At 41.2% G+C, this 27,837-nt stretch overlaps 1 protein-coding gene across 2 annotated transcripts in view; it reads left to right on the top strand.

Annotated features, from left to right (window-relative positions):
* Window positions 1–19,277, top strand: part of TBC1D30 (TBC1 domain family member 30) — a 41,597-nt gene extending 22,320 nt beyond the window's left edge. The window contains exons 6-14 of one of the 2 annotated variants that reach the window (XM_054989164.1): window positions 593–778; window positions 1,065–1,233; window positions 3,412–3,580; window positions 7,687–7,792; window positions 12,422–12,528; window positions 12,701–12,840; window positions 13,818–14,024; window positions 14,204–14,260; window positions 15,646–19,277. In XM_054989164.1, coding sequence (XP_054845139.1) covers window positions 593–778; window positions 1,065–1,233; window positions 3,412–3,580; window positions 7,687–7,792; window positions 12,422–12,528; window positions 12,701–12,840; window positions 13,818–14,024; window positions 14,204–14,260; window positions 15,646–16,427 — 1,923 coding nt within the window. In that variant the 3' untranslated portion in view covers window positions 16,428–19,277. The remainder of the gene's footprint in view (window positions 1–592; window positions 779–1,064; window positions 1,234–3,411; window positions 3,581–7,686; window positions 7,793–12,421; window positions 12,529–12,700; window positions 12,841–13,817; window positions 14,025–14,203; window positions 14,261–15,645) is intronic. The other variant, XM_054989165.1, reaches the window with a different exon arrangement.
* Window positions 19,278–27,837: the final 8,560 nt, after the last annotated feature.

The raw sequence follows: 27,837 nt of genomic DNA, 5'->3' as shown, positions 1-27,837 counted from the left end.
GTTTTTCAGCTTGCATCCCAGGCTTTGAATTGCAAGCTTGAATGTATATATGTGAATCGGTCTTTTGGATTTTGTAAACTAGCATGAACCATATTATAATTTTAAGCTTGCTATAATTTTCATATTGATTTGTGCAATAACAACAACAACAACATTTAATTTATATATACCATCCTTCAGGACAACTTAATGCCAACTCAGAGCGGTTTACAAAGTATGTCATTATTATCCCCACAACAAACACCCTGTGAGGTGGGTAGGGCTGAGAGCTCAGAGAGATTTGTGACTGACCAAGCTGGCTTCAAGTGGAGGAGTGGGGAATCAAACCTGGCTCTCCAGATTAGAGTCCTGTGCTCTTAACCACTACACCAAACTGGTTTTTCAGTTGGGTGCTTTGAACATACCAATAGTAAAATAGAATATAAATTTAATAAATCCTTCATTTTAAAATCTGACACGTTAGTCCTTTGGTCTATAAAAAAAATCTTTCTTAAATTAAAAATATGGCTGAAATTCTACCTTATGGGATGTGGAAGATGTAAAAGGAGCTTGTATTGGCACCCCATCTCTTAACCATCTTTCCTTTCATTAGGATCTCCATCGAACTGGCTGCAGTTCCTACTGTGGCCAAGAGGCGGAGCAAGACAGAGTAGTGTTAAAGCGAGTTTTGCTAGCCTATGCAAGATGGAACAAATCCGTAGGCTATTGCCAAGGCTTTAACATCCTGGCAGCCCTCATCCTGGAAGTAATGGAAGGCAATGAGGGAGATGCTTTAAAAGTGAGTCAAGTTACCTAGTGTGTGTTAACCCTCATCATGTTTTGCTATCTGTCAGCTGGAGAGTGGTTCTCTGAAACTGTTGCATGGCATTCTTATTGACAATTATGACAGACTGTGTTACAGAATTGGTTTTATGTTTGGCTGGTGAACATAGAATAACATGGCTGTGTTCCTAACTTTTACAGTTAAATATAAAAAATAATAGTCGGTCAATGGCGAAATCATTTGTCCTTGGCCCTATGAGGTCTATGTGATGCTTCTGGCTTTTTTTCTGCTTTGTTTTCAGATCATGATTTACTTAATTGATAAAGTGCTGCCTGACAGCTATTTTGTCAACAACCTCCGAGCATTGTCTGTTGACATGGCTGTGTTCCGAGACCTATTAAGAATGAAACTACCTGAGCTTTCCCAACATTTGGATACTCTTCAAAGAGCTGCCAACAGGGAGAGTGGAGGTAGATTTGCACAAAAATACCATGCTGTTTGTTTCCCCATTAGTTTCTAGTTTCTCCATGCCTGTAACGCTTCGAAACGTGTGTGTGTGTGTGTGTGTGTTGCCTTGGGATCAATAATATTTTGAATGAATCTCTTCATGAGGCGACATCTTCCTGCGTGATTTAACTAGCTCATGTTTGGGAAATGAATGTCCAGGAATCTATCAACCAAACTGCTTACAAAGTATTAATATCAAAACTGTTCTGTTAATGTGCCTTGTGCTGAAGCATGTGTGTGTGTGTACATATATATGGTTTATCCTGAGTAGTCTGTGCCATAGCCCATCATTTTTATCTCTCTTTTTTCCCCAGATGCAATCGATTGTTTTTTTTTTTTTTTGCTTTGGATACTTGTATTTAGCAAGTGGGTTTGGGTGGCAAAGATTTGGGGATAGTTAAGGCAATTTTAGTACCAGAATAGGAAAGTTCTGTTCTGTTTCTCCAGAGATTTTGTGTCTCTGGAGCGTAATCAACTTTTGCTTTGTTTTCTTGCCAGTAAGGTTCATCCACAAGCAAATTCAACTGATAATGTTAATTTCATTAGATCAGGATTCAATGTACTGGTGTGTATCTTGAGGATTTTAACAATATCAATTTAAACACTGGGGCGACAACAGAGAGAGGGAAGTGAGGACACATGAGCAGATGAAATTAGGTTTTGTGTCAGTTGCAGCTGCCTAGTGTGCTGTACTATTGCTCAGTTTATGGCATATGTGCAAAAAAAGCAGGGAAAGTCTTCCCAGATTAGATGTTACTAGACACTGAACTGTGTTATTCTATAGAGATAGGATGAGTATACAGAAGAATGTAATTTGCTAGTGGACCATTAGCCAATTTCTGGAGACTCACCAAGTGCCTATTGATTGCTGGGATTCTTGCATGTATGCTGAACTAAGTAGATCCCAGAAAAAAAGAAAATATCCAGAATTACTTATTATGTATTAGGTATGCATTAACCATTATTCTTATAAGCAGATGATCAGAATGAGGAGAACAAACTAAAAATTAAGACAGGATTACTGAGGGATGGCAATCTAAGTAAATCTGCAAGTACTATGTTGAATGAGATTGCAGTCCCCATGAAGATCCAGGTGTGTGGTATGTAGGTTCTGTGGTATCTGGAGCAGCTGTTGAATATCCAGGTGATGGCAGAATACTGGAGTGTCTTTTACCAACTTAAATTGGTAAAGTTTTGCCCCTTTCTGCAGGATATGTGATAACCAGATTATATTAATGTGCCATGCTGTATAGTGGGCTGCTTCTGAAACTGTTCAAAAGCTGCAACTTATTTAAAATACAGCCACCAGTTTATTGATTGGACTAGGCCTCAGAGAGCAGGGCCAGTTTTCAGCATCTTTGCTGGCTTCTAGTTGGTTTTCAGAAATCATTTGAAGTGCTGGTGTTAAACTTTAAACTCTTAAATGGTTTGAGCCCAGAATGCATCTCAAGAACACCATTTTCTTCATACAGGCCTAGTTTCCCCTTAAGAACTTTCTTAACAGCCCTACTGCTTTCCACCCCTGTTGTTTGAGGATAGAGCAGATTTACAGAATTCCCCTTTTAGGGATGCTTACTGTCCCCATTTCTTGTTGGCCTTCTGATGCCTGGAAGTCAGTTCTGTTCCAGAAAGTGTTTTGTGATCTGGCAGTAATTTCTTGCTAATTTTAGGTAATTTGGTTGTGGTGTCTATAAAGTTGATTTTATTTATTGCAGTTTATGCTGATTTTAATATATGTTACACGCATATATATATCTAAAGCTGACTTAGAGGAGCATTTTTAACATTCAAAAGGCAAGCTGCAAACATCAATATAGGGTCAAAAAATGAATAGAGCACACAATGTGTTCCTGCTGTAGACTATGACTGTGAGCATGTTAGCTTCCCTAATCTATACCTGAATACAGTGATGCCATTTTTATAATATTGGAAAATAACAACCTTGAATGTGTATATAGGTGCAAAACCCACAAGAGCGAGAAGTCAAATTAATTTTGCAATCAGGGATAGCTTCGAATCAATTAGTGCTGTCAGATAGAAATATACTTCTACATTCTTTCCTGTTTGTTGTGCTAATAAACACTTCTTCAGTGAACTGTAGATGACTTGCAATGTGATGGTGGTGTATTTCTCTGTTTCAGGTGGTTATGAACCTCCACTCACCAATGTCTTCACAATGCAGTGGTTCCTGACTCTCTTCGCTACATGTCTTCCTAACCATACAGTTCTAAAAATTTGGGATTCTATATTCTTTGAAGGTTCAGAAATTATATTGAGAGTATCTTTGGCTATTTGGGCAAAACTAGGAGAGTACGTATGGTTTTTTTTCTGTGTCTCAAGTTTGACATACTTAAGGAAGCACTTTGTACTGTGCTGTTAAATTGCTGAAAACTATGGCCATTTGTGTTCTCATAGGCAGCTCTCTAATTATATGAGCTGTCGGCACTTTTTGGGGTGGTGGTAGAAACTTTCCATGTTGCCTGCTGCCTCCCTGCTGCCCATTCAGGAGCCAGAGAAAGGAGAATTAGCATCTTGCTCTCACAGGGAATTTTAAATTAAGGCCATAATCTGCACATGGCAGTTCCCAGATTCATACAAGATTCCTTCTTCTCTCTAGAGTTCAGCCAACATTTCTGGTTACCTCTTTTGCCAGCAAAACCCCACCAGGGGTTGCCATAAGCTATTACTTGAGGGCACTCTCCACCACACTATCAGCACAACCAAAATAGTAGATGAACTATGGTGAGAAGAAATAATTTCACAAGAGTTCAGGAATCCCTATAAAATTTGTATAGCTTGCTGTACTGTTTTTAAAGAGGGGTGGTGAGTGTAAACAGGTAAGGATGATGATGTCGTTTGGGAATCAGGGGCAGCAGGCAGGCAGGCAGGTGAGTGGGTGGCTCTTGCTACCATGGCCTCAGACATTGGAAGACCTTGCCATTTTCCTCAGAAGTACAAGATCACTGGTTCTTCACCCAATCATACCAGTTCAATGGTCTTTCTATTGTGCAGCTGTGTTAAATAGAGGTCAGTGGCTAGGGCAAGGAGAACAGCTTGATTTGGGTGCTAAATTAGTGCCAGGAGTGGAACTGATCTCTTTAGTGGTTTGTATCAGACAAGGTTAAAAACTTTGGAAGGCATGGACTCAGAAGTTACGCTGGGTGTTGCCAAATATTTTGCTTATATAATTCAATTTAAAGGATTATAAGTGTGGTAAACGTCAGGATGTTTAAAAGTTATTTATTTGTTGTTGCGTTTAGTGTGGGTAAGGTTTATTTATTTATTTTATTCAATTTATATTCCACTGTCCCCACAAGTGGGCTCAGAGCAGATCACAGACAGTAATAAATACAATAAAACAAGGTAGTATAATTTAAATTAAAATGTCTCAGTCAGTCCAATAAAATCTATATAAGACAGTCGTGCCCATATTGCCAAGTCCCCTTTCCCTCCTGGTGGGAGGGTTGGGGAACCCAGCACTCACCTCTGGCAGGTTCTTCATGCGTGCACACTCCTGGCACAATGGTGTCACTTTCAGGAGTGACATCATTGCGCAGACATCATTGCCCCTTTGGGTCCCAAATCAGCCTGGTGTGAAGCGTGGGAGCACCCCCACAGCCTGCGCAGTGATGTCACTCTGTGAGGCATGTTCTCTCATCTCCCCCCCCCCTTGTTGGCTAGGTGAGTGGTGGCGTGGGGGGGGGGAGGGGAGGAGTGGGGGATCCCTCTCCTTCTCTGGGGGAACAGCAAACCTAAATATGGCATTGCTCAAGGCCTGTTGACCAAATGAGCAGTATCATTAAAGTCAATTTAGTAAATCATAGAACTGGATAGCAAGAAGACCATTTGTTACATTCAAGGAAGCAATTTTATTTCTCTTGCCAGTTACTTACATTCAAAACAAGGAACTCTTTTCTCAGAGAATTAATTTTTTTGTCACTGACTTCAAAGATAACTGTAAGTAGAAGCCAACTAATAAGTCACTACTTACAATTTTAGTATGCAAACAGAAGGTTCAGATTTGTATTTTGGACTTTAAAAGAGCTTTCAGCCATGTTTAATCCCCAACCAGGACTTTGCAGTAGCTTAAGGTCAGAGATACACCCCCTGGTAAGCTTATAACTGAGTAAGTATTTGAACCTTGGGGGGGTTCTCCTATCCAAACATAGAACCTCATTTGCTGGTTCTCAGCCTAAAGAAATGTAGGTAATTTCCTGAACTACATTGTTATGGATAAAAGGATGTCATTCCAGGCAGTGCACATTCACAGGAACGGCTAAGAAATTTCCTACAAAATGTTTTTCTTTCATTTCCAACTAATTACATGGGACTATTCCCTCCCCCCCCCCCATTAAAGTCCCTTCGAAGTGAATGAGAGTTCATTCCTGCTGTAGCTTCGGCAAGTAATGTTTCCAAAGAGCTGTATCAAAGTCTTCTATTTCTTTCAATCACCATAAAGAATAGTTATTCCCTTGTTATTTATTTTTGGAATAATCTGTGTGCATATTGATTACTTGCTTACTGCTTTAAGAATGTATAAAATGTGAAGTTGAGAATACAGGAATAGCAGCTCTGTTGTGCCAATAATTTTTAAAAATATGTCTTACATTTTTATTTTTTTTACCCTCTCCTGTCCCAAAGGCTGTCGTAGGTAGCACTGTAATCCTTACACCTTTCTAGCCCACTGATCTACTGAACTTAGAAGGTTGTCACTCAATTTAGGTTTACACTGTAAGAGCATTTAAACCAGTAGCTGATATTTGCAATATTTCACCTGTTCTTAAACTCCTGCATCCTTTGGCTGCTGAAAGCAAGTTGAAAGAGTCAGGCACTACTTCATGAAAATGTTCAGAGATAGGCTTCTGTCTCTAGGGAAAAAAATCATCCACTGCAAGTCCTCCAGAAACCATAGAGACATGCTAACGGAATATTATTTGTGTTACCAAAATCAGCCTATTTATTTCACTTGCCATTGTCAGAGTAGCCGTGGCCATTTACTTTGAGTGGGTCTGGGCAAAAACATTATTTGCAGAGTGCTGAAGCAAGCTAAAGTAGATGATGCAGCAGGAATGCTAAGCAATGTTTCATTGCTATTCCTTTTAAGTATTACTGCTTTGAATCATTGTCTTGCTGCCCTTTCTTTGACCTCTTAAGAGCACCCAGAGGAGTTAAGTGGTCTACTGATCAATCAAATACCATCTAACCAAATCAAAGTTGTAGACAGTGGAATAATAATAGTTCTTCTGTTGTGGAATTCATTGGAAGGGCATGGAGGCTTCCAAATTGCTCTTCTATTGGATTGGAGCTTTGTTTACTAATCAAAATTATAAGTCAAAATCATTCCATCCAAATTTTATCAATAGAGTATATGTATGAGGAGACAGTGCTTCAGATTTTCTTCTAAGATGTTAACAGGTTATCATTCATCTTGAGATCTTTGGGGGGAGGATTGGGCCCAGTTCATTCACATGGTGTTTAAAAACAAGTTTTTGCGGTGCCAGCATAAGTAGTTGACGGACTGAGAAATATCCTGATGAAAGCCATGCATGATGAAGTGAACTAAAGCACCCCAACCAAAGGAAGATGAGGGTGGGTGGGGTGGGATTGCCAACTGTGGCGAAACATGTGGGGCCTGGGCGGCTGCACCTCAAGTCCGTGTAGGGCAGATCTGAGGGAGAACTAGGCTGCCCAAGTCTGCCTGCCCAGGAACATCCCCTCACTCGCCCAGCCGGTACTGATTGGCTGGACGGGTCTTTCCAAGCTATTGGCTCCTATAGAGTCATGTGGGTTCAGAGGGAGCTGCCTGGGCAGAGCCTCTGCAGCAGGTGCTTTTGGTGCTTGCCCACATTCTGCGGCCCCACAAACTGGCCTCTCAGTGAGCTGGAGGCCCGTAGCCCCTTGCTAGTGGAGAGATGAAACCAAATTTCATGCAGATCCCGTAGGTTACACAGGCGTTGAAATGGAGAAACTGCTGCACAGGACTAGTTTTTTCTTCACATATTAAAGTTTTATATCCTACCAGACATTTAGTAACAATTCCCCCCATTGCCTTTGTTCCATATGCTAAGCAACTTGCTTTTTGCCAGTGTAGTTAGTCAGTTTTATGAATCATAGTTGATCAAGCACAATAACATAGGTAAAGGTAAAAGTGAAAGATCATAATAGCTTTGTTGGACAACCTGTTTTCTTGAAAATTTGGCTTTTTCAAGTTAGATATGTTCATTTTTATACAGAGAGTGCTCAAACATAGACAATTACTATCTTATTCTTCAGGTACAACTACTTAGAAATATCTGCCCTTTTCTAATGCCCTTTTGCATTATTGAAAAAACATTCTTATGCAGAGGCAAGTCTGTACATATACTGTGATTATAACATGTTGTTCAGCTGCTGGAAATATTTGTGTTGTGATGCAGGCAGATAGATTGTTGTGAAACTGCAGATGAATTCTATAGTGCCATGGGAAGGTTAACCCAGGAGATGCTGGAGGACAACCTTATTGACAGCAACGAACTCATGCAGGTTAGTAAACATTGCCTAACTAACATTGCAATCCTCAGCAGAATTACACCATAGAGGGTGTAACATCTGTCCTTGGAAGGATATAACTCTAAGGAGGATTGAACTGTAAAGTGTAATTGGGATGGAATAATCTTACTCCAATTGGTAGTGGTTAAAGTCTTGGACAAAGACCCAGAAAACCGAAACTTGAAATCATGGAAGCTCACTGAGTGACCCCAACCAGTCACTCTCTGTCAGTCTACGCTGCCTCACAGGCTGGTGATAATGATAAAATGGAGGTGGGGAAAAGGTTGTAGTATTGTAGGCCACTTTGGGTCCCTGCTGGGGAGGAAAGTAGGATATAAATAATTTTTTAAAGTTAAAACAAAACTTTGCATTGGTTCTTAAGTATTTTCCTAAATACTACTGATGCAGAGTGTTCAATTATTAACATAATTCAGGTTTGTACAGTTTACTTTCCACTGAATTTCAGCAAGAATGTTAAAGAGAAGGAAGCTTTTGAATAATGAAAGACTACAGTGTTGTTAAAATGTGGGCACTACCCACATAGATATTGAAATAGTCTCTTGTGATTCCTCATTTGTATACTGAGAAAAATGTGATCCAACCTTGCTGCCTAATCCGTTTTGAATTTCATGTAACTGGTTAATTTGATGTGTGAAATCAAAGTCTGCCTCAATAAAGTTGATCCGTTTGAAACTGGTTTAAGATTTAGAAAGATGTGTTCTCATATGCAACAGAAGGCATACCTCAAAAATTTAAGTCTGTGCAGCATGACTCCAATAATACAAGCCTGCACATTGAGTCAAGCACAGCCCACCTCCCAAGTGAGGTGGCTGAGCAGGGGCTTGGAGAACCTATTAATCGAATTAAGTATCATGGGCTTTATATGCTTGTCATGTTCCATCTTGTTAGTTCCTTCATATAAAAGGCCAGTTGATGATAGGCTATTTTAAAAACAAATGCTAATCTTGTCATTATGGACAATAAAGTATTTTGAAGAAATTATAGAAAAGGTGGACCACGCCAGTCTGTAGCAACAAAAGCAGTTTTTTGTTCATAAACTGAGTCTTTGGAAACTGGCAACATGCAAAAATAGTGGTATTGTTTTGATCTAGAAGCTTCATATGGATCAGATTGCTGTTCACATCGAGAGTATAAATTATTTCCAGGGTTGTTCTCGAGGAGGAGAAAGGATTACAGAATATAGTAGGGAAGCAAGTGGAAATAATCAGTTCATTAAGGGGGAATAAGCACTGGGTTGCATGTAGTATTATCTTTATTTCTCAACATCGCAGTGTCATTATTTATTCTCATGGTGGCAGGTGTTGAGCAGATATGCAAGATGCAAAATGTATCTTATGTTGCAGGATTTTGGGTGTGCATTTCTGACTGAGACTAGCATAAAGGAATCTCAGCTCTGAGATGACAGAATTTGAATCCAGTGGCACCTTAGCGCCTGAAGAAGGGAGCTGACTCTCAAAAGCTTATACCCTGAAAATCTTATTGGTGTCTTAAGATGCCACTGGATTCAAATCCTGCTCACTTAAAACTCAGATCTGAGATGACTCCTTTTAATTGGAACCAACTTCTGGTAAAGATGGCAGATAATCAGAAGGAACTCTGTGCCGCTCCTATTTCTTTTGTGTGTTAATTGGTTTAATTTGGTTGCCCTATAGCATTATGGCCTTGTGTTTCTTTTCCTCCCACTTGTCAGTCATGAAGGAAATGCAGCATTGGTTTACATAGCAGACTTTGTATATTAAGCTTAAGCATATGCTAAGCATATTCACTCATTGTCTAATCATTTACAAATGTATCTTAACTGAGAACTTTTTGTCTGCATTAAAACTTTTGGAAAAATATTAATGGAGCCTCTGTCTCAATTCTCTTTTGGAAAAGCAAAAAAAAATATTGAATGTTAGGTTCATCCGTGAGTATATATGACTTTTTTGCTTCTATTTTACGGTAGCAGGTGAAAACAATCAAATCTTGCCATTGGCTAATTAATGATTTTAGTTTGCAATAGTTAGAGACGCTTTTTAACAGGAGATGCAGAAAAAGCACAATATCTGAGTATTTTCAAAAGTCACGCAGTGCTGTCAAACAGATGACATGGCTTCAACTTTAAATCAGAAGACCAACTAGAATTTATGCATGTCAAATTTTCCATGCTTCTATGACACAGTTAGTGAGTTAATGAGCAGCAAACAGCAATATCTGAGAGATGCAGATCACAGAAGTAGCAGCAATGGGATGGGTGCAGATTGCTGAAAACAGTGGAACTTGCAGGAGAGATCATTGCAGTGGGATGCAGGAAGATAGCTGAGCTACTTCAGAGTGTTGAGACCACTTGAGTTTTAGCATAAGATGCTGCAACTGCAGCTATAGTAAGAAAGGAGTATTGGCAGAAATCACTGTATTTCACTTTTACATTTGGGTTTACCAACTTCCAGGTGGGGCTCAGACTTGCAACTAGGGTTGTGAGGACCTGTGAGTCCCCCAGCAGGAGACTGGGACCCTGGCACTTATCCTGCAAAGTGCTGAGTCTCTCTCTTTGCACATGTGTTCCTGGTGTGTGTGATGATGTCACTTCAGGGAAGTGAAATCATCACGCGGGTCAAAGGGCTGCCCGGGAGCACTCCTGCGCTTGGCAAGGAGGCTGAATCACCCCCCATGGGCCCGATTCGGCCCAAAATGGGTCCGTTGTGGGGCATGGGAGTGCAGTGGGGTGCAGGGGCACACCACGCCACCCGGGGGTGTGGCATGGCCCCCCGCTGGCTAGGTAAGTGGGGGGGAAGGCAGTGGGAGCAAGGGATCCCCCATCCTGGGCGGGGGGTATGGCAAGCCTACTTGCAACTGATCTTCACTCTACAGAGGCCAGTTTCCCTGAAGTAAATGACATCTTTGGAGGGCAGATTCTGTTGCATCACACCTCTGCTGAACTCTCTCCCTTCCCCAAACTCAACTCTCTCCAGGCATTGACCCCATATCTCCAAGAGTTTCCTAAACCAGATTTGGCAACCCTAGTTACACCCTGCATGCTCTTGTTCCATTTGTGCAACAAAGACCCCACCCCCAAACTGCAGTTAACTGTGTCAGGAGAAAAAAGGCCGATATAGTTTCTGCCATTCCTGTCCTATCAGCTTGTGGTTGGAAAGGGGGCTGCTAATAAGTAACAAACCTGCAGGACAGTCTCAGTTCTAGTTTGGCCCTTATTAAAGAAGGTCTTTAATAAATTTTGCATTAGCAAAAGTTTTATATTGGCATTGGGCACATTTAAAATAGATCAAATTGTTCAGGAATTCTTAGACTCTGAGAGTTAATAAACGTACATTCTTAATATGGTCAAGGTAGTTGGACACATTCTCTGCTTTGAAATCCAATGCTTTGGAATGCAGCAAATGAGTGACAAAGCCACTCTTATCATACTTGGAAACTGCCTGTCATCATCTGACTGCTCTTTTTACCTCCTCTATCTGTTTTGGGAGTTGACTAGATACCTCTCATGCCTGATTCTTTGTCCTTCCTGCAGGAATTACGTGTTGCATCATAAAAACTAATATTTCACCTTTCAGAACATGGGAAAACTACCCAAACAACTAAAACATGGAAGTATCAGGACCAATGGTTTCAAGATTGCCAAATTGAAAAATCCACTGATAGATGGAATTGAATATGGTCGTCCAACATTAATACTTCAAATTCTATTGTTACCAAAATACAAACTTATAAATTAATTAACAGATGGTATATAACACCAAAGAAACTTTCCCAGATTTCTTCCACATCTCCACCTAACTGCTGGAAAAATTGTGGGGAAGAAGGGAACTTTGCCCATTGTTGGTGGAGATGTAAACATATTGAATCATTTTGGAAAGCAGTGCTAAAGGAAATTCAGAAAATAACAGGATATGAAATCCCCCTGATGCCAGAAATTATTCTATTGGACCAATGGGACAAATACCAAGACCAAATTTCAACAATAAGAAGAGACCTAATAGCCACCCTACCAGTAGCCACAAAGAGCACGATAGCTACCTTTTGGGAATCTAAGTCTATACCCTCAATTGATAACTGGCACAAAAAAATCTGGGACCATTATATATCAGAAAAGTTATATGATAAAATTTACCAAGTAGAAAATTTTCCAAGAACAACCAACTTTATTGAGAAATGGTTTCCTTTCTTTGAATACCTCAAAAATAATAGTTCCTTACCTGGTGTTAAACTCTTTCATACATATGCAAATATATAAGTAATCTGTCAATTTAATATGTTAGAATTTACAAGTACTTTTTCCTTATATTTGTTCAGACATATGCTCAGATATAACCCTCTAAACTGCTTTAATATGCATTCAATTGTTACTTATTATGACATGTTATGTGTTTATTAATTTTGATGTATGTATTTATTAACGGATTTTAGTATTAACTTCTTGTATGACTGCAAATTCATGATTGTGTATAGTTTAATAGTTTATTGTTATAAAAAATTTTAATAAAAAAAAGAAGAACATGGGAAAACACATTGCCTAATCTTGCAAACATGTGAAATCCACCCTGCGCTTTCGATTGGGAAAGCTTTTTTTAAAAAGAACTGTAATGTTTCTTTTATTTTTCCTAGACTGTTTATTCAATGGCCCAGTTTCCTTTCCCACAACTAGCAGAATTAAGGGAAAAATATACCTACAACATCACTCCTTTCCCAGCCTCAGTAAAATCAACTTCAGGGTAAGTTTCTTTTTCTCTCCCCTCGCTTCCATCTTACAAACAGTGCCAGATAGCAGGCTTGTATAGATCAAAAGGATGGACAGATTCAGCTGCTTCCCTGAGCATGATGAATAGTTTAATTATGATCCATTCATTCACTAGATCATCATATCTATATTCTCTTGTATTACAGACATCTGGGCAAAACTAGAGACAGTGATGAAGAGAATGATCTTGATGATGAAGATACCATAGCCAATGCCATTGGTTGCCTTGGACCATTCAGTGGGTTTCTGAGTCCAGAGCTACAGAAATATCAAAAGCAGTTCAAGGGTAAATGTTGGTCTCTTTGTAAACATCGTGGTATCCCTGTGGGAGCCAGGGTTTTTTTTTTAGATTCATATCACTGTAATGTTTAAAATCTGCAGCTGTGGGTAGAGCCAATCACCAGGTCACTGATACAAAATTGCTGTCCCTTATCCCAGCAGGGCTAATACAAATCAAGATTACCATAATTAAATACCAAAAAGAAAAGCTTCATTGGCCATGAGGGAGAGATATTGGTGTGTTTTGGTATGTTTTGTTTGAATAGCTTATACAACAGAGTTCTTAGCACTGATCACGTAATATTTTTATTCACAGAAAAGGAAAAATGCATGCAAAAGTGAGTATTGTGTGCAGGGTAGTAGGAAGGCAGACATTAGCAGTTCATCAATTTGACAACTGTTTATTTCTCTTCAGAAGGGCTTGTTGTGCACTCTCAACTTCTTACAAATTCAAAAATCTGAGTCATTAGGCTTGAACACGCTTTGATCATAATTAGTGGCACCCCCCCGCCACCTCAAGTGTGAAAGGAGCAGGCTCCTTAACAGCTCCCAGTGTACTGGAATGAAGTGTTGTTGCAGTTATAATTGGAGTTGAGGGATGCACATTCCCCAACCTCAGTTTCTCCACAAAAAACCTATCCCATATAGAATAAGGAGCTGGAAGTAAATATATAACACGCCCCCCCTCCAGCAGCACTATATATTTCAGTTTTGGAGCTACATAACCTATGTCTTCCATGACAGTCCATTCTACAGGGCAATAGATAAGATTTTTGAGGTTCAGAACTATATAAGCAGTCATATTGGCTTGAATCTCAGCAGTGTTTGATGTTGTATTTTGAGAAGCATGAACCTGCCATCTAATTTCTAGTATGGGATAGGATATCTTTATTGTTGGTTCATTTAAGGATTGGCTGAGGGAGCATCCATTGCTGCTAGATTAGATTTTCACGTGTTTCTGATAATTTTTCCTACTGTGTATAGATCACAACGAAGAACAAAGTCTGGGCTCTAGTAACATTGCAGAGTTAAGTCCTGGAGCCATAGATGCCTGTCGACGTGAGTACCATGCTGCTTTTAACAGCATGATGATGGAACGGATGACCACAGACATCAATGCACTGAAGAAACAATACTCCCGGATAAGGAAGAGGCAGCAGCAACAGGTTAATCAGATCTACATCCGAGCAGGTAATAGCATAGGTTTAAGATGTTACGCAAGTTGGCTTCAGCTCTGTGAATGGAGAAGCCAGTTATGTTTGTGCAGTCTTATACGGAAAAAGCAGAGGAATAGAAGGAGTGAAGCCATATTAGGAAAGGTCTCATTTGATATAAAAGACGATGATGGATTTTTGTTTTTCTTTTGTCAGGGTCTGAAGATGATGACCCTGGGCTAATGTTAGATCCCAGGGACCAGCTGAATAATGGTATTTAAAGATATGTATGCTAACTTGGGTATACAGCATTGGTTTCACTGATTTCACTAACAGCTATGGCATCCTTGAATTTGCAATACAAGCACCTAAATTTCCCAGTCAGACTGTCTGATGTACAAAAGAACTTCAGACCTTTAGTTAAATCCAACAAAAATGTGTATGGGAAGGAAATTGTGGATACAATGCTGATTTGGCTTTCTTTATGGCAGTATTATCTGTGGTCTGAAAAATAAAGACTGCCATTCTACTTTGCTGCCAGAGCTGGACCTTTCCCTTTGCTGGCATATGACAGGGTTAGAAATCTCATACACAGTGGTAAGTGCTACCTCCAAAGAAAAGTCTGGACCACCCAGGACAGTCAGGGCAGGACATTTTCCTATCAAATATAGTTTTAAAAATAGAGCAACTGGGTGCTCAGTGATCGAAAAAAGCATTCATTTTCCAGGATTGCCAGAACCCCTTTTCACTAATCGCAACCTTTTGTCTACTACATACCTTTTCCAATCTGTTGTCTGTATCTCAGCCTGTTACTGGAATATCTGATAGGAAATAGTCTGTCTTGGTTACTCTGCTAGTTTGCTGAACGTTAGTTTTATAAGATTGCATCCTTGCCCAGCTGTCTATGAATCAAAGGCTTTGGGGTGTTGGAATGAGGTAGAAATTAAATGACAGAGCCTAGAATCACTGTTCAGTGCTTGATGGCGGTCAGCTAAATCTTACTGATAAAGCAGAAATATAGTTAAAGATTGATTCTTCTACAGTTGTTCTCTGAAAATTAACTTAAAACTATGATTTGATTATCTAATCCACTAATTTGTTGATTGATATATATATGATTTCACACACTTGCCTTCCTGCATTGATCACCCTCACCCTGAAAAGAAGTTGTGGATCTTTATTATTTTAATCTATTTTTATGTGACAGAGTTCTTGGGATAGGTGGCAGAAACAATTTTGTTAAAGGATTACTGAAATCAACACATATTTGTGCCACAATAAAATTCTCCAAAAGAGTAAAGAAAGGGGTTTTCTTAGGTATGAATCAAAATAAAGTAGAACATGTTTGCACTGATTTCCTACAACTTTTGGATGCCCTGTTTCTTGTATAATTTATATTTTCAATTAACAAATGGCACGGTTGGTCTTGGTAGCTATTAAGAATATAGATTTAATGAGAAGAAATTTATATCCTAATCTTTAGTTCTGTTCTGAACTTTAAGGTATACTGTATAGCATAAGTAGAATTGATTTTCCTCTATAAGCAAAAATAAAAAACACCTAGTTAGCAATGGCACCATACTGGGTTTTTAAGATTTGTGATAATTTGCCTGTTGTGGCCTCCCTTAACAGACTATTTCTGATTTCCCCCCCTTCAGATAAGGGTCCAATTACCAGTCTCCTGCCATCTCAGGTAAACCATTCTCCAGTGATCAACCATCTTCTGCTAGGTAAGAAGATGAAGCCGGCTAACAGGTCTGCCAAGAATGCTATTATTCACATCCCAAATCATGTGGGAGGCAAGATGTCACCTGCCCCCCATGAAGATATTAAAACAAAGCTTAACTCCCCCTGGCGCACTCACATGCGGGTACACCGAAAGAACATAGCTAGAGCCAAAGGCCAGCTGGGTTATGGGGATACTATAGGGCTTATAGAGGAGCAGAGTGATGGTGGTAAAACCAGTAATCCCAATGCAAAAGAAGGAACTCCAAGCACACCTGAATCCATGGCAAGTGATGGGAACAGCTCAGATGCTGGGACAACCAGAAAAGCTGATGGACAGTCTCCTGAACCCACTTACATAGATGCCAGTGGTAACATCTCAGCAGTTCAGCTGAAATTGGAAGCACTGGAACTTACTCAAAGTAATAATGATGACATTAAATCTGTGCTGAGTCTGTCATGTCAAACACAAATATCCGAATTACCGCATCTGCCTACTGAGAATGGAACACTGGCAAAATCTCCCCAAGCCAACCATCCTAAATCACAAGTCTTTAGCCCTTTCCCTAGTGTCAAACCGCTCAGAAAGTCAGCTGCAGCCAGAAATCTAGGACTGTATGGACCAACTGAACGAACCCCAACTGTACATTTCCCACAGATGAGCCGAAGCTTTAACAAGCCTGCAAATAGTAACAGTGGGTCCAAGATACGATGATGCATATATTGTTAATGCTCCATTATTGCTATTATTTTAGTTTGTATTGTGAGCGCATATAGGATCCAGAGCAATTTCCAAGTTAAGTTCTTCTGAAGAGATGATAACTGGTGTGTGAACTGTGTTACCAAACTTATGTGTCTCTAGAATGAAGGACAATAAAGGCGCATGATGGCACACACAATTTTCATGTTAAAAGAATAAACATTGACTTGCAGCACGTTCCCACTTTTTATACTTTGATGCTTAGGAAGCGTCTTTTTTCCTTCCGGCCTTTGCCGGGGGCCGGCTGACTGCTGTCAGGAGCACCATTTCCTTTGTTTTCTTTTGACATCCAGTCATTTTGTTAAGACTACCACCTTTTACGGACTTTTGCTTATTTGGTAGATGCTTTAACTGCCTAAAAGAATTGAACCGAACTTGTGCAGATTATAATATTCAAAAAAATTGCTTGCCATCTATATCATTATCCTAATAGATTTGAGCAGCTGACATAATTAGATGTATTTAATGTTTCCACTCCAGTGTGCTGCCGTTTCTTTTAACTATTTTTGATATAATAATGATCAGTTTAGATCAGGGGGAAAAATACGTTGACATCTGTGACTTGATGTTGGTTGACTAAACAGTGACCTTTAGTGAGTCATGGGACTGTAGAAGTAGATATTTTAAACCTGGTAGTAAATTTACTATTAAAGTTCTTGGCAACGTTTTAAAGAAACTATATAACATAAGCCTTTTGTATAAGATAAGTCACTTTTTAATGTCAAGTTTATGGCAGTGTTGCTTCCCTGGCATGTGGTATTCCTATTTGTGAGATTCCCAATTTAGGGAAAAAATCATGACTGTATCTTGAAGATGTGTGTTTAACTTATTTCAGCAATGAGGAATTTAAACAGCTGCTTCCAAGCCAGGTCGCCTGCCTTTGCAAAAGGAGTGAAATCTACTTACTAACATTAGAGATGGGTTTTTCCCTTTGATGTATTACTGTGTAAAATGCCCAAACCAAACAAGCACTATGGCATGTGGGATTTTTCTTAATTTCCATTTTAGCCAAATAGTACATATCAAAATAGTGAAGAATGAGATCTCTCTGCCAACCTAGGAAATAGATTTATGATTCTAACTCTAAAGAACTACAAGACTATCCAATAATGTTCTAATGTAAAACATTAATAGACCATGGGATCCATTAAATAGAATAGCTAGGTAGGCTTGGGGAAGTTACCAATTTTGCATCTGTAAAATTGACATATAGGGGCGTACCTCATAGGACGGTTGTGAAGATGACTTGCAAAGTACTGTATACATTATGTGCAATAAAAGAAGTGCTGCCCAAGACTAGAAGACTGTTTTGTGTTAATGGGTGGGAGTAAAAGAGAATCTCATTAGATAACGTGTTTAGAACAGGTTGTGTGCTGTAAAGCAGGCACATAATAGGAGGAGGAAAAGTGAGAGTATTTCATCCAGCAATCCTTAGCTGGTTCAAGAAGTGTTGTAGCCCTATAGCAAATAAGAGGATTCTCTACACTGCTGTAAATAAGTGATTCACTACATAGTAGTTACTACATAGTAGTTACAAATATGAATGACTTTTTATCTTTACATTGTAGGCCATTGGATGACTATACACAAACCAGTAAAATATGAGCAAAAAAACTGTCCTGTGTCCAAAGAATTGGGCAGTTAGTACCCCTGTCCAAGTGGCTTTGGATTGGTTATTCCTGAATAGCAGCCTATATGATGCAAGGTAGACCATTTCTGAAAGTAAGGAAAGCACAATTGCCTGTGTGAGTTTTTCAGAGGGTAAAGTCTGCTTTTCAAGTCTGAAAAGCAGCGGGTGTCTTCTTTTTCAGAGGCTAAAGTCAAAAATCCAATTGTGGAAATGAATATTCTAAAACAACTCTTTGTGACCTAGCTCCATTGCAATAGCAATCAGAGTCTTTTTGAAAAGCTACATTTCATTTAATGTAAAAATTATAATTTTTGGTACCAGAAGTACTAACCTGGACTCAATTTTGGATTACTTTTTTTTCATCTAAAATTGCTATTCTCCCTGTCCATAACTCTACACAGACTATTTAAATTTTCTATCTTGGTGATTTTTTGAAAAGCTTATACTTTTTTCCAGTTTTCATTTCTCCTTCTAATGAAAGAAGTGACATATAAGGAGGAAGGGGTTAAAATCCAAGGTGGATGACTAACAGTTCTTGCAGGAGTTTTCAATTTTTCTTGCACTCGTCATCCTCATGAAAAGTTTTGTTGATTGGTTGCAATAACTTTTGCACGTGTGCAGAGATTTTTCTTGAACATGGAAACATGAGAGCTGTGGTTAAGTGTAGCACAGTGGTTAAGTGGTTGGGCTGTGATTTAGCAATCTGTTGGTTCAAATCCCACTGCTGCCATAAGTTCAGTAAGTGGCCTTGGGTGAGGCACTCCTCTCAGCTGCAGCACCCCAGTTGTATTGTGGGGATATTAACAACACTGTTTGCCTCTCAGTGGGGCACTAATATGTCTAGAAGAGCGGTATATAAGTGTTATTATTATTAAAATTGGTGTCCACATAAAATTCTGCATCCCAATCTGCATGTGCACTGAAGCTCCTGCAATGAGACAAGTATTCTCAATGTATCCTGCTGTGCTAGGTGACTGGATCTGTCACTTTTGCCATTTGCTGATATGAAACAACTTTGTCACCCCCCTTCTTTTGTCCCTTCATTGTGCACTATGTGTTTACCATAATTTGCTGGTAAACTTTATTTCTCCCATTGGTTTGGTCATTGTATTCTCCTTGATGTATACAGTGTACTATGTATATTGTTGTATAATATAAATATATTCAGGATGTATGAAGAGGTGTCTTGTAGTAACTGTTTCATCTGTGGGGTTTTTTTTATTTCACTGGTGTCCTTGTTACCACCCCAATTTGTACAGGTTCAGTAGGACATTATCCATAATGGTATCTTTAAGATTTCATTAGTGACCTCCTGTCCCTTGCAAATAGATAAGATCCCCCCTATATGCAAACATTTTTAAAAGAGCAGCCCCTGTAATAGAATGTATAGCCCATGATTATTGTTTCATTGTGGTAAAGAGTACAAGCACATGATTTCAACTTATGTTTTCTAAATGTGTACATGAACACTTGCGAGGGAGTGCTTCCCTAGTATGGAGGATGTCAGGTATTATGCTGTTGCATAAGAACCATAATTACGATGGCCACAATAAAAAAGTGGTTCCCACATAGTCTAGTTCTTCTAACATGACCTGAGTTTGGAAAGTATTCTTAGGGCTGTATAACATGAGAATACTTAACTGGAATATTTAATCTAAATAACTTGCTCAGTTACTAATCTGCAACCTGAGTCTAGAGAACAAAATGAATCTTGTGCTTCCTTGAAGACTGCATAAAGAGGAAAGGGAGTAGCATCAGAAATTGTTCAAAGGAGAGGTTTTTAGGGTTTTTTTGATGCAGTTAAATTACACCATGAATTTCAACAGGATCTTTATCAGGAGCAGCAAGTTCTCCTATATTGACAAGACTTTTGGTTGACGCAATCCTAAGTATGTGACTTGCAAGCTAACCGTAATCAACAAGGTTGAAATGTTCCACAATTCTATCCTGCAAGGAACAAAAAAAAAAACCAGTCAAGTAGGTCAAATGTTAATGTATTTCAAACAGATGTGAAAATTGCTCCAGTTTAATGTTTCATGGATTCTTACCAAGAAAGGTCATGACATATATGTAAAAAAATCCTGTTATTTAGATATCCATATTCTGCTTTTATCTCTGATAGGAACCTAAAGCCTACTAAAGGGACAGGGACTGTAGATTATTCTACTGGGTATGGTCTGTTGATGTAGATATGCTCCTTATAGGTAGTTTCAGCATCATTAAAGATTTTATGTTTAATTACTTATGCTTGGTTTCAGCTGTGTTTCATCACTGACTGGATTTAAGCGATTTTCAGATTTCTACAACCCATACTCTATTGTATTTGTTCACTGAATGTCCTACCTGTTGACTTATTGTCTTGCCCTGAATAATTTGCCTTGAGTCTGAGTGAAAGAGATGGACTATAAATTGAATAAATAATTTTTAGCCTCCTGACTACAACTCTGTGAGGTAGGTTATGCTGAGAATGGCATGATGAATTTAATTGCAAAAATGCCTGTAAGCCACCTAGTGCTTCTTGTGGACTAGTTCAAAACACATACAGTGCAATCAATAACCAGAATTATATCCTTCTAACTCTGCTTAGGATTGCACTGATATCTCTGGCATTTTTTAAAAATATTGTTTCCATTTCATTATGTGCTCACTTTGGGATGAATCCAACAGCCTACTAGTAGCCTTCCTTCAACCTAAGGACCCTTCCTCCAACTTTTAAGTGGCTCTTCATCCAGCAGAAGAGCCACTTAAATTGGAAGAAGACTTTGAACTTGAGCTAAAAGGGAAGGCTCAATCTATATTTTAATAAATAAATTACCTTTGTTCAGTGGAGTTTTAAGGAAAGTGGTAGAAATCTACCCCAACGTGTATACGTTACTTAGCTTCCCTCTGATAGGTCATTCTTCTAGGCTTGTTTTTAAAAACTTCTCACTCGTATTATTATTGTACACCTGTCTGATGCAGGGGAGTATAAGTGGCTAAAGGAGGGGTTGATTGACTGCCCGAAGATTACGGGAATGATGGTACAAATCCAGCTCAGGTGTTTTTGTGGTACTGTTTTCTGAGAAACTGATCCAGGTTTAGATATGTAGAGGTATATTTTTACCCATATGCATCATGGTGACAATTCACTGTTACCAGTTGCTGTCCTCAGTGCAGACAAATAATTGAGTGCATGTGAACAAAGTGGAGTCTCAAGGCAGTACTGATATGCAGTGAACAGCTCTTCTTGCAAACTAGTGCAATACCTAGCATAATGGGTAGGCCTAGGTGAAAGGGCCTGTATATTGCTAGGACTCCTGAATGGTGTAGTGTAGTGGTCTTCACTTCATGGGTTAGGTTCCTCAGGTGAAATAGGAGCTCCTAGAGTCACAGTTTTTTAAAAATAATTTGGACAGACTTCCTGATAGTATGCAGGAGAAGAACGTAGATGCCACACTTCTTGCCCTGTTTTGTATGCATGCTGAGAGGAATAGCAAAGTAAGGTCACTCAAAAGTGGAAAACATACCTTTCAGCAAAATCTCTCCCTTGCAAAATCTGGCACAGCTAGCTTCACCAATCTATCCTCCAGTGTTCATGTGCTTGCGTATGGAGTTGCCTCTTCCACCAGAAGTTTCTTTTTGCCAGTCTTTTTTGCCAATCAGTGTTCTGTGCACAGTGTACAGGGCCGGCGCGCCCATGGAGGCCAGGTAGGCGGTGGCCTCGGGCGCGCGGGCACTGGAGGGGCGCCGCTTGAGCCCCGCTGCCGCCGCCACACTTCCCAGCCGGGCGCAGCCTCCACGCACCGCCCCAGCAGCGGCTCGCAGCTTCTGCTCCCGGCTGGGGCGTGTGGGGGCGGCGGCGGTGGAAGCACGGGGCTGGCTGGCTCCGTTGCGTGCTCCTGCGCTCCAGCCGGGCGCAGAAGCCGTGAGCTGCTGCTGGGGTGGCGCACGGAGCAGCCTCCGTGCGCCGCCCCAGCCCCGGCTCGCAGCTTCTGCGCTCGGCTGGGGCATGTGGCGGCGGCAGCACGGGGCTGGCTGGCTGGCTGCAGCTACTGCTGCAGCCAGCCACCCCAGCTCTGCTGTGCACTCCTCCGCCCCAGCCGGGCGTAGAAGCCGTGAGCTGCTGCTGGGGCGGCGCACGGAGCAGCCTCCGCGCGCCGCTCTAGCAGCAGCCCGCAGCTTCTGCGCTCGGCGGTCTGCGCGCCGCCCAGCCCCCCTGCGGTGCGTGATGACGTCTGTGATGACGTCATCACGCAGTCCGTGGCGCGCCCGCGCGCACACGCCGCCGCGGGCGCCAAAACCTCTGGCACCGGCCCTGACAGTGTAGCAATGTGGAGTTTCCTCTCTGTTAGAAAACTGACCACTCTCTGGTGGAAGAGAGGCTTCACAGCATAAACATTTTGAGGAGCATTGGTTGGAAAGTTGCTTCTGGGAGGAGTGGGACCTACAAGAACTCTGTTGAGTTGCAGGGTGGGGAGCTGCTTCTGTCAGTGGAGCTGCACTTGTAGAAGACTGAGCAGAGGGTGATTTCACCCTCCTCCCTGACTATGGCTGTTGGCCCCTGTGCAAGCACCGAGTCATTACTGACTCATGGGGGGACAAATATCACAATGTTTTCTCGGCAGACTTTTTATGGGGTGGCTTGCCATTGCATTCCCCAGTCATTTACATTTTACCCCCAGGAAACTGGGTACTCATTTTACTGACCTTGGAAAGATGGAAGGCTGAGTCAACCTTGAGCCGGTTACTTGAACCTGGCTTCCGCCAGGATCAAACTCAGGTCATGAGCAGAGCTTGGGCTGCAGTACCACAGCTTACCACTCTGCGCCACAGGGCTCTCTGCTGGGTAGAAAGAAATAGTAAAAATCCTCACTCCTATTTATGATTTGCTGTATTCCACTCAATCATTAATATAGGGACCGGAGCTGTACCCAGAGGAATTGGTACATGCATTGGATACTAAAATAGAAAAGACAGGGACAATTGTGACAGAGTTGAGAAAATAACGATACATTTCCAAGAGGCTTTGGGTTATGTTTCCTGTCCCTGGCTGTGCCCATGGCTGTGACATTGACAGATATGTACCGATTACAGTCCTCTGGTTGCTGCCTCATGGCACCCACTAGAGACTGAACGTTTTCAGTAGTGGCTCCCACTTTGTGGAATGATGCTATAGTGACCCAAAGCATTGGTGTGTGTTGTCTTGGAAGCTCTGTGTTAATACCTAATGGCCCATCTAAGTGGGTTGCTTGTTTCACATCAGTAGTTAATTACACACAACATGCTTGCTAAATTAATCTTCTGATTGTAAGAGGATGGTTAGAAATAATTCTGAATGGTACACTTCTCATACAGAACAGAAGTCAAGCAAAGACTTCTGTATGAGGTGTACCATTCTATTGCCCTATTCTTGAAGCAAACAATCCTTCCTACTTTGGTACATGCACACATTTTCACATATTGATCTTTCCATTTCAAAGATAATAGGAGCAAAGAAAATGTATTTAGGGGAAAAAAGAAAGAAGGCATCTTTTAGTTGGGAAAAAATTAACAGTTTTTCATTTTGATCACTAGATGCCGCTATCGGTCCACACACAAGCCACTTTGAATGCAGCCAACAAATATTGATGTTTTCTGAAGGTATACACTGCTAGAATTACAATGTTACTTTTATTTATTTATTTATTTGCTGCACTTCTAGACTGCCCTCCCTGTCAGACAGGCTCAGGGCAGTGTGACAACACACAATTTGCAACATACAGTCTAAAAACAGTAAATGCATTATAAATAAACATTAAAACACTATTCCATACAATAAAAATTTCTCAATTTGCAGATATAGATATTAAAATACAGCATTTTAGCCGCAGGGCTTGGCTCTTACATCATGCCCTGCGCCACACTTATGAGCTCCTGCATGGGTGGTGGACGGTCTTCAGTAGTATGGCCAGCGAGAGGTCTGTCTTGCAGGACCGGCAGAAAGATAACAAATCCTACTGGGCCCTAGTTTCCTCAGACGAGAGTTCCACCAGGTCGGAGCCAGGACCGAAAAGGCCCTGGCTCTGGTAGAGGCCAGATGGATATCATAGTGTAGAGTAGAAAGGCCAAAGCCATTGTCAGAGCAAGTAACTATTTTGTCTATTGAAAACACTGCAGTGATGCAGACAGCAGATGCATTGCATCCAAAACATATAAGGGGAGAGAGGGAGAGAGAGTGTGTCAAAACTACAGATTTAAACCACTTTCAGATCCATTTAGCTGCCATGGCTTCTAGCCAAGAACTCCTGGGAACTGTAGTACTTCTGATCTAGACTGCCACAAGAGGAAATTATGAAGTTAATCAGGATCCAAGGGTAGATGCCTTTCCCAAATGTAGATTGGTGGCTCATGAAACAGGGCTGTACAGCATTGGGAGAAAATCTGCCTTGTGAGATTTTTCTGGCAGGACTTCCATGCCAAACTGTGTGATGAGCATTACTTAAGCAGCTAAAACTTTCTCACCAAGATATGGAGGGAGGAAAGGCTTCATCCCCTGAGTTCTCTCTACAGCCAGCGAATAAAGGACCAGGAGCTCTGCTAGGGAAAAGGATGGCCAGAAATCCCTTTTTGTGACTATAGTATATACCTGATGTACTTTTCTAAGTTATCCTTTTATGAAATGAATTGTGAGGGACCTGCTCTTTTTGCTGTAATATCTACAGAGGGCTGTGCTCACGATGAATAATAGATTTTGTTTAGTCATTCCAAAGCATTGACATCTAGGTCAAGAGAGGACCTGTATCCTGTCCAGTGGGCCCAGGCATTCATATGTCTGCAACAAGTTTTGCCTGTGTCCAGGTGAACACAAGTAGGCTTTGTACATGTGATTTAGGACCCTTTTTCTGCAACATTCCCATACTTACAAGCGGATAGGCCATTTTATTACATTATATCCTGTCTATTGGCAACGTATTCTAACTAGGAGTCTTGCAAAATGTAAGTAGCTCCAACACATTAAAAACTATAATAGTGCCACTGCCAAATGAAATATTTTTCTTAAAATAAAACATATTGCTCTAAATTATGTTAAGCTGAAATCCTACATACACTTTTTTGAATATAAGAGAGATTTTCAAGTAAACATGCACAGGACTGGATTGTAAACCACTGAGCAGCTGTGAAAATAAAACTGGTTTGCAGCACTTTCTATAAATGTTTCCAGAGTATGCTCAGATGGATCTCATTAGGTAGATACTCTATAACTGCTTTGGTGTCTACTTACCCTGACAGGTGGAATCTGAAGTGGTAGAGTTTGAATTACTGAGAGTAAAGGCCTGGAAAGCTCATCTGGGTACTCCTTAAGATATGCAAGGCCCAAACCTATGCTAATCTCTCTATCATGTACTGTGCATAGAAGCTTATGTACTGGTCTGACCATGCTGATAGTAGATTTGAAGCAGGTGATAGTAGATCCTAGTCTCCACATATTTTTGCCCACAGGGGAACCATCAGAGTTAGACTTTGGGTGGAAGTTCAAGGCCCCATAGGCTCATAGGCTTAGCTAGGGCCTTCCAAAAGCAGGCTGTAGCTTAGATGTTACATATATTACTATCTAAAGGGGAACCCCCATGTGGTCAGAATCTACAATTGCCTAACTACACTACATTGTGCAAACAGATGAGAATTAAAGAAATTGCACATTTTTTCCAATAAAGCAAATGTAGTGGCTTACTACTATAGAGAATCAAGAAAAGAACAAAAACCCAGCTTGTCTACATTTGGCCTTTGTAAGGAGAGATACTTTAGAAAGTACCAGATAGTGATTTAAAAAACAAAACAAAACATGGAATTATTTCCATATGTGATAATTCTCAGATTCTCCACAACTAGTCAATGTCTTATTTGTTCCTGGTTCATTGGTGAAACATGTCAGGGCTTGTCGCTGCCACCACTGGGCAGGGCCCCAGCTGGGCCAGCCCTGACATCACAGGGGTGCCAGGGATGCTGCAGGACCCTGCTCTGTGGGAGGAGGGGTGGTATACATCACCCTGGCTCCCTCTCAATCCACTCGCTGGCCTGCTCAACCTGGTCTGCTTACCCTCTACATCCTCCATCATCTCCTCCTCCCAGAACTCTCCTCCAAGCCTCCACTCTCACACTGCTCTGCTCTTGCTCCACACCATCTCTCCTTACTCACACCCACCACCTCAGAGCTCTTCCCAGCCACCTTATATAGCGTTTCCTTTCCCCGCCCCACCCTCCTAGGCTTGTTCCATCTCCTGACTTGGCCCAGCTGTGCCTTCCCTCAGGTGTTTCCCTCCTACCGCTAATCCCTTCTTGGCTTCCTTGCCTTACTGGCAGGGTGGGGTTGAGTGTGAGCCATCCCCAGCTGAGGTCTCCTTGGCCTTGCTTATGAGGAGCTGCCCCAGTAGGCCTGTGAACTGCTGAGCTAGCTTGGCCTTGCTCATGAGGAACTGCCCCAGGCGGCTGCTGTGCCTCCTTGGCCTTGCTTGCGAGGAATTGCCCTGGCCAGCTTCTGGGCTGCCTGCTCATTGCTGCTGGGCGGGGCTACCCATCTCCTCCCCCAGAATGCCTGTGGCAGCTCCACCTGGAGGTGCTTGGCTCCTAGCCACTCCTGAGCCAGGCTACTGTCCTCTAGCTGGGGCGTGGCTCTGGGCTGTAGTGGCTGCTTCTCCTCCTTGGCTGGTAAGGGCTCTGTTTGGGCTGTTGCTGGGTCCCTATTCCCCCTGTCTTGGCCCTTTTCCTCTAGCCTGTTTAGCCCCCTCTCTTCCCCCTGGAGGGTGGGACTAGCTGGCCTCTCCCTGCTCCCCCCAGCCTTCTGAGGCTTTGGCCTTTTGCCCCTTCCCCCTGGAGTAGGCAGGTTCTGGCTCTGTTTGCCAGTCAGAACGGTTGAACTGCTGTCTCCTGGCTGCCCCCCGCCGCTGCCTGCCAGCAAGTCCGGGGGCTGGGCTGCTGACCCCGGACAAAACATAGTATTTGTCTGAGATACCAGTTCAGGTCACTAACCTCTTACCCACTAGACCAGAATTGCTCAGTCATTGATGTAATCCTTTCTATCATGAATGTTTAATGGCTCCATTTGCAGAAACCGCACTCAGATGAGAAGTGACTTCTTGCCTACTCCACCTTGCGCAAAAATGTCCAACCCATTATACTCTTATATTTTTACCATATGTGTGCCTGTGTCTCTCACTGCTGTCTATGCTCTTGCTGTCTGAGAATCAGGCTCAGAGCAATAGTAGACTCTCTTTTATGTCAGGGTTGGGGAAACAGTGGAAAAGAAATTAACATTTGGGCAGTTGCTATATTGATAGACGCAGGACTTGTGATATACTTCATTTCTTTGCTCCAGGCCTATCTCTTTGCTTCCCTTTACACAAGGTAATATAGTTTGCTTTTAATCTTAGTTCACTGTGACAACCTACAGAAAAGCTTATTTTTCTGTCAACTTTCCTATTACTTTGTGCATCTGCCTTATCACATTGGGGAGTACATATTTCCTTAACAAATAGTGCTGAAATGATACTATTTTTCAGTTTCACGAATCAGGGCTGAAAAGATTTTTTTTTTTAAACTGATATGTATACTGAATCCATTTTCATTGTAGTTGCCATTAAAGAGGCCCAAAAGTAGCAGCTATAATTTATGAACAAGCCCTTCGGTATGTTCCTGTGGTGCTACTGTCACCTGTTTGCCAAGACACTGGTGTTATTAATTTATTTAATTTACTTACCTGCCTTTTTTTCCCAATGGGAA

The sequence above is a fragment of the Eublepharis macularius genome, chromosome 9, assembly GCF_028583425.1.
Source record: "Eublepharis macularius isolate TG4126 chromosome 9, MPM_Emac_v1.0, whole genome shotgun sequence".
In the NCBI taxonomy this organism is placed as follows: domain Eukaryota; kingdom Metazoa; phylum Chordata; class Lepidosauria; order Squamata; family Eublepharidae; genus Eublepharis; species Eublepharis macularius.
The sequence above is the reverse complement of the archived record's forward strand: the minus strand, read 5'-3'. Positions and strand labels throughout refer to the sequence as shown.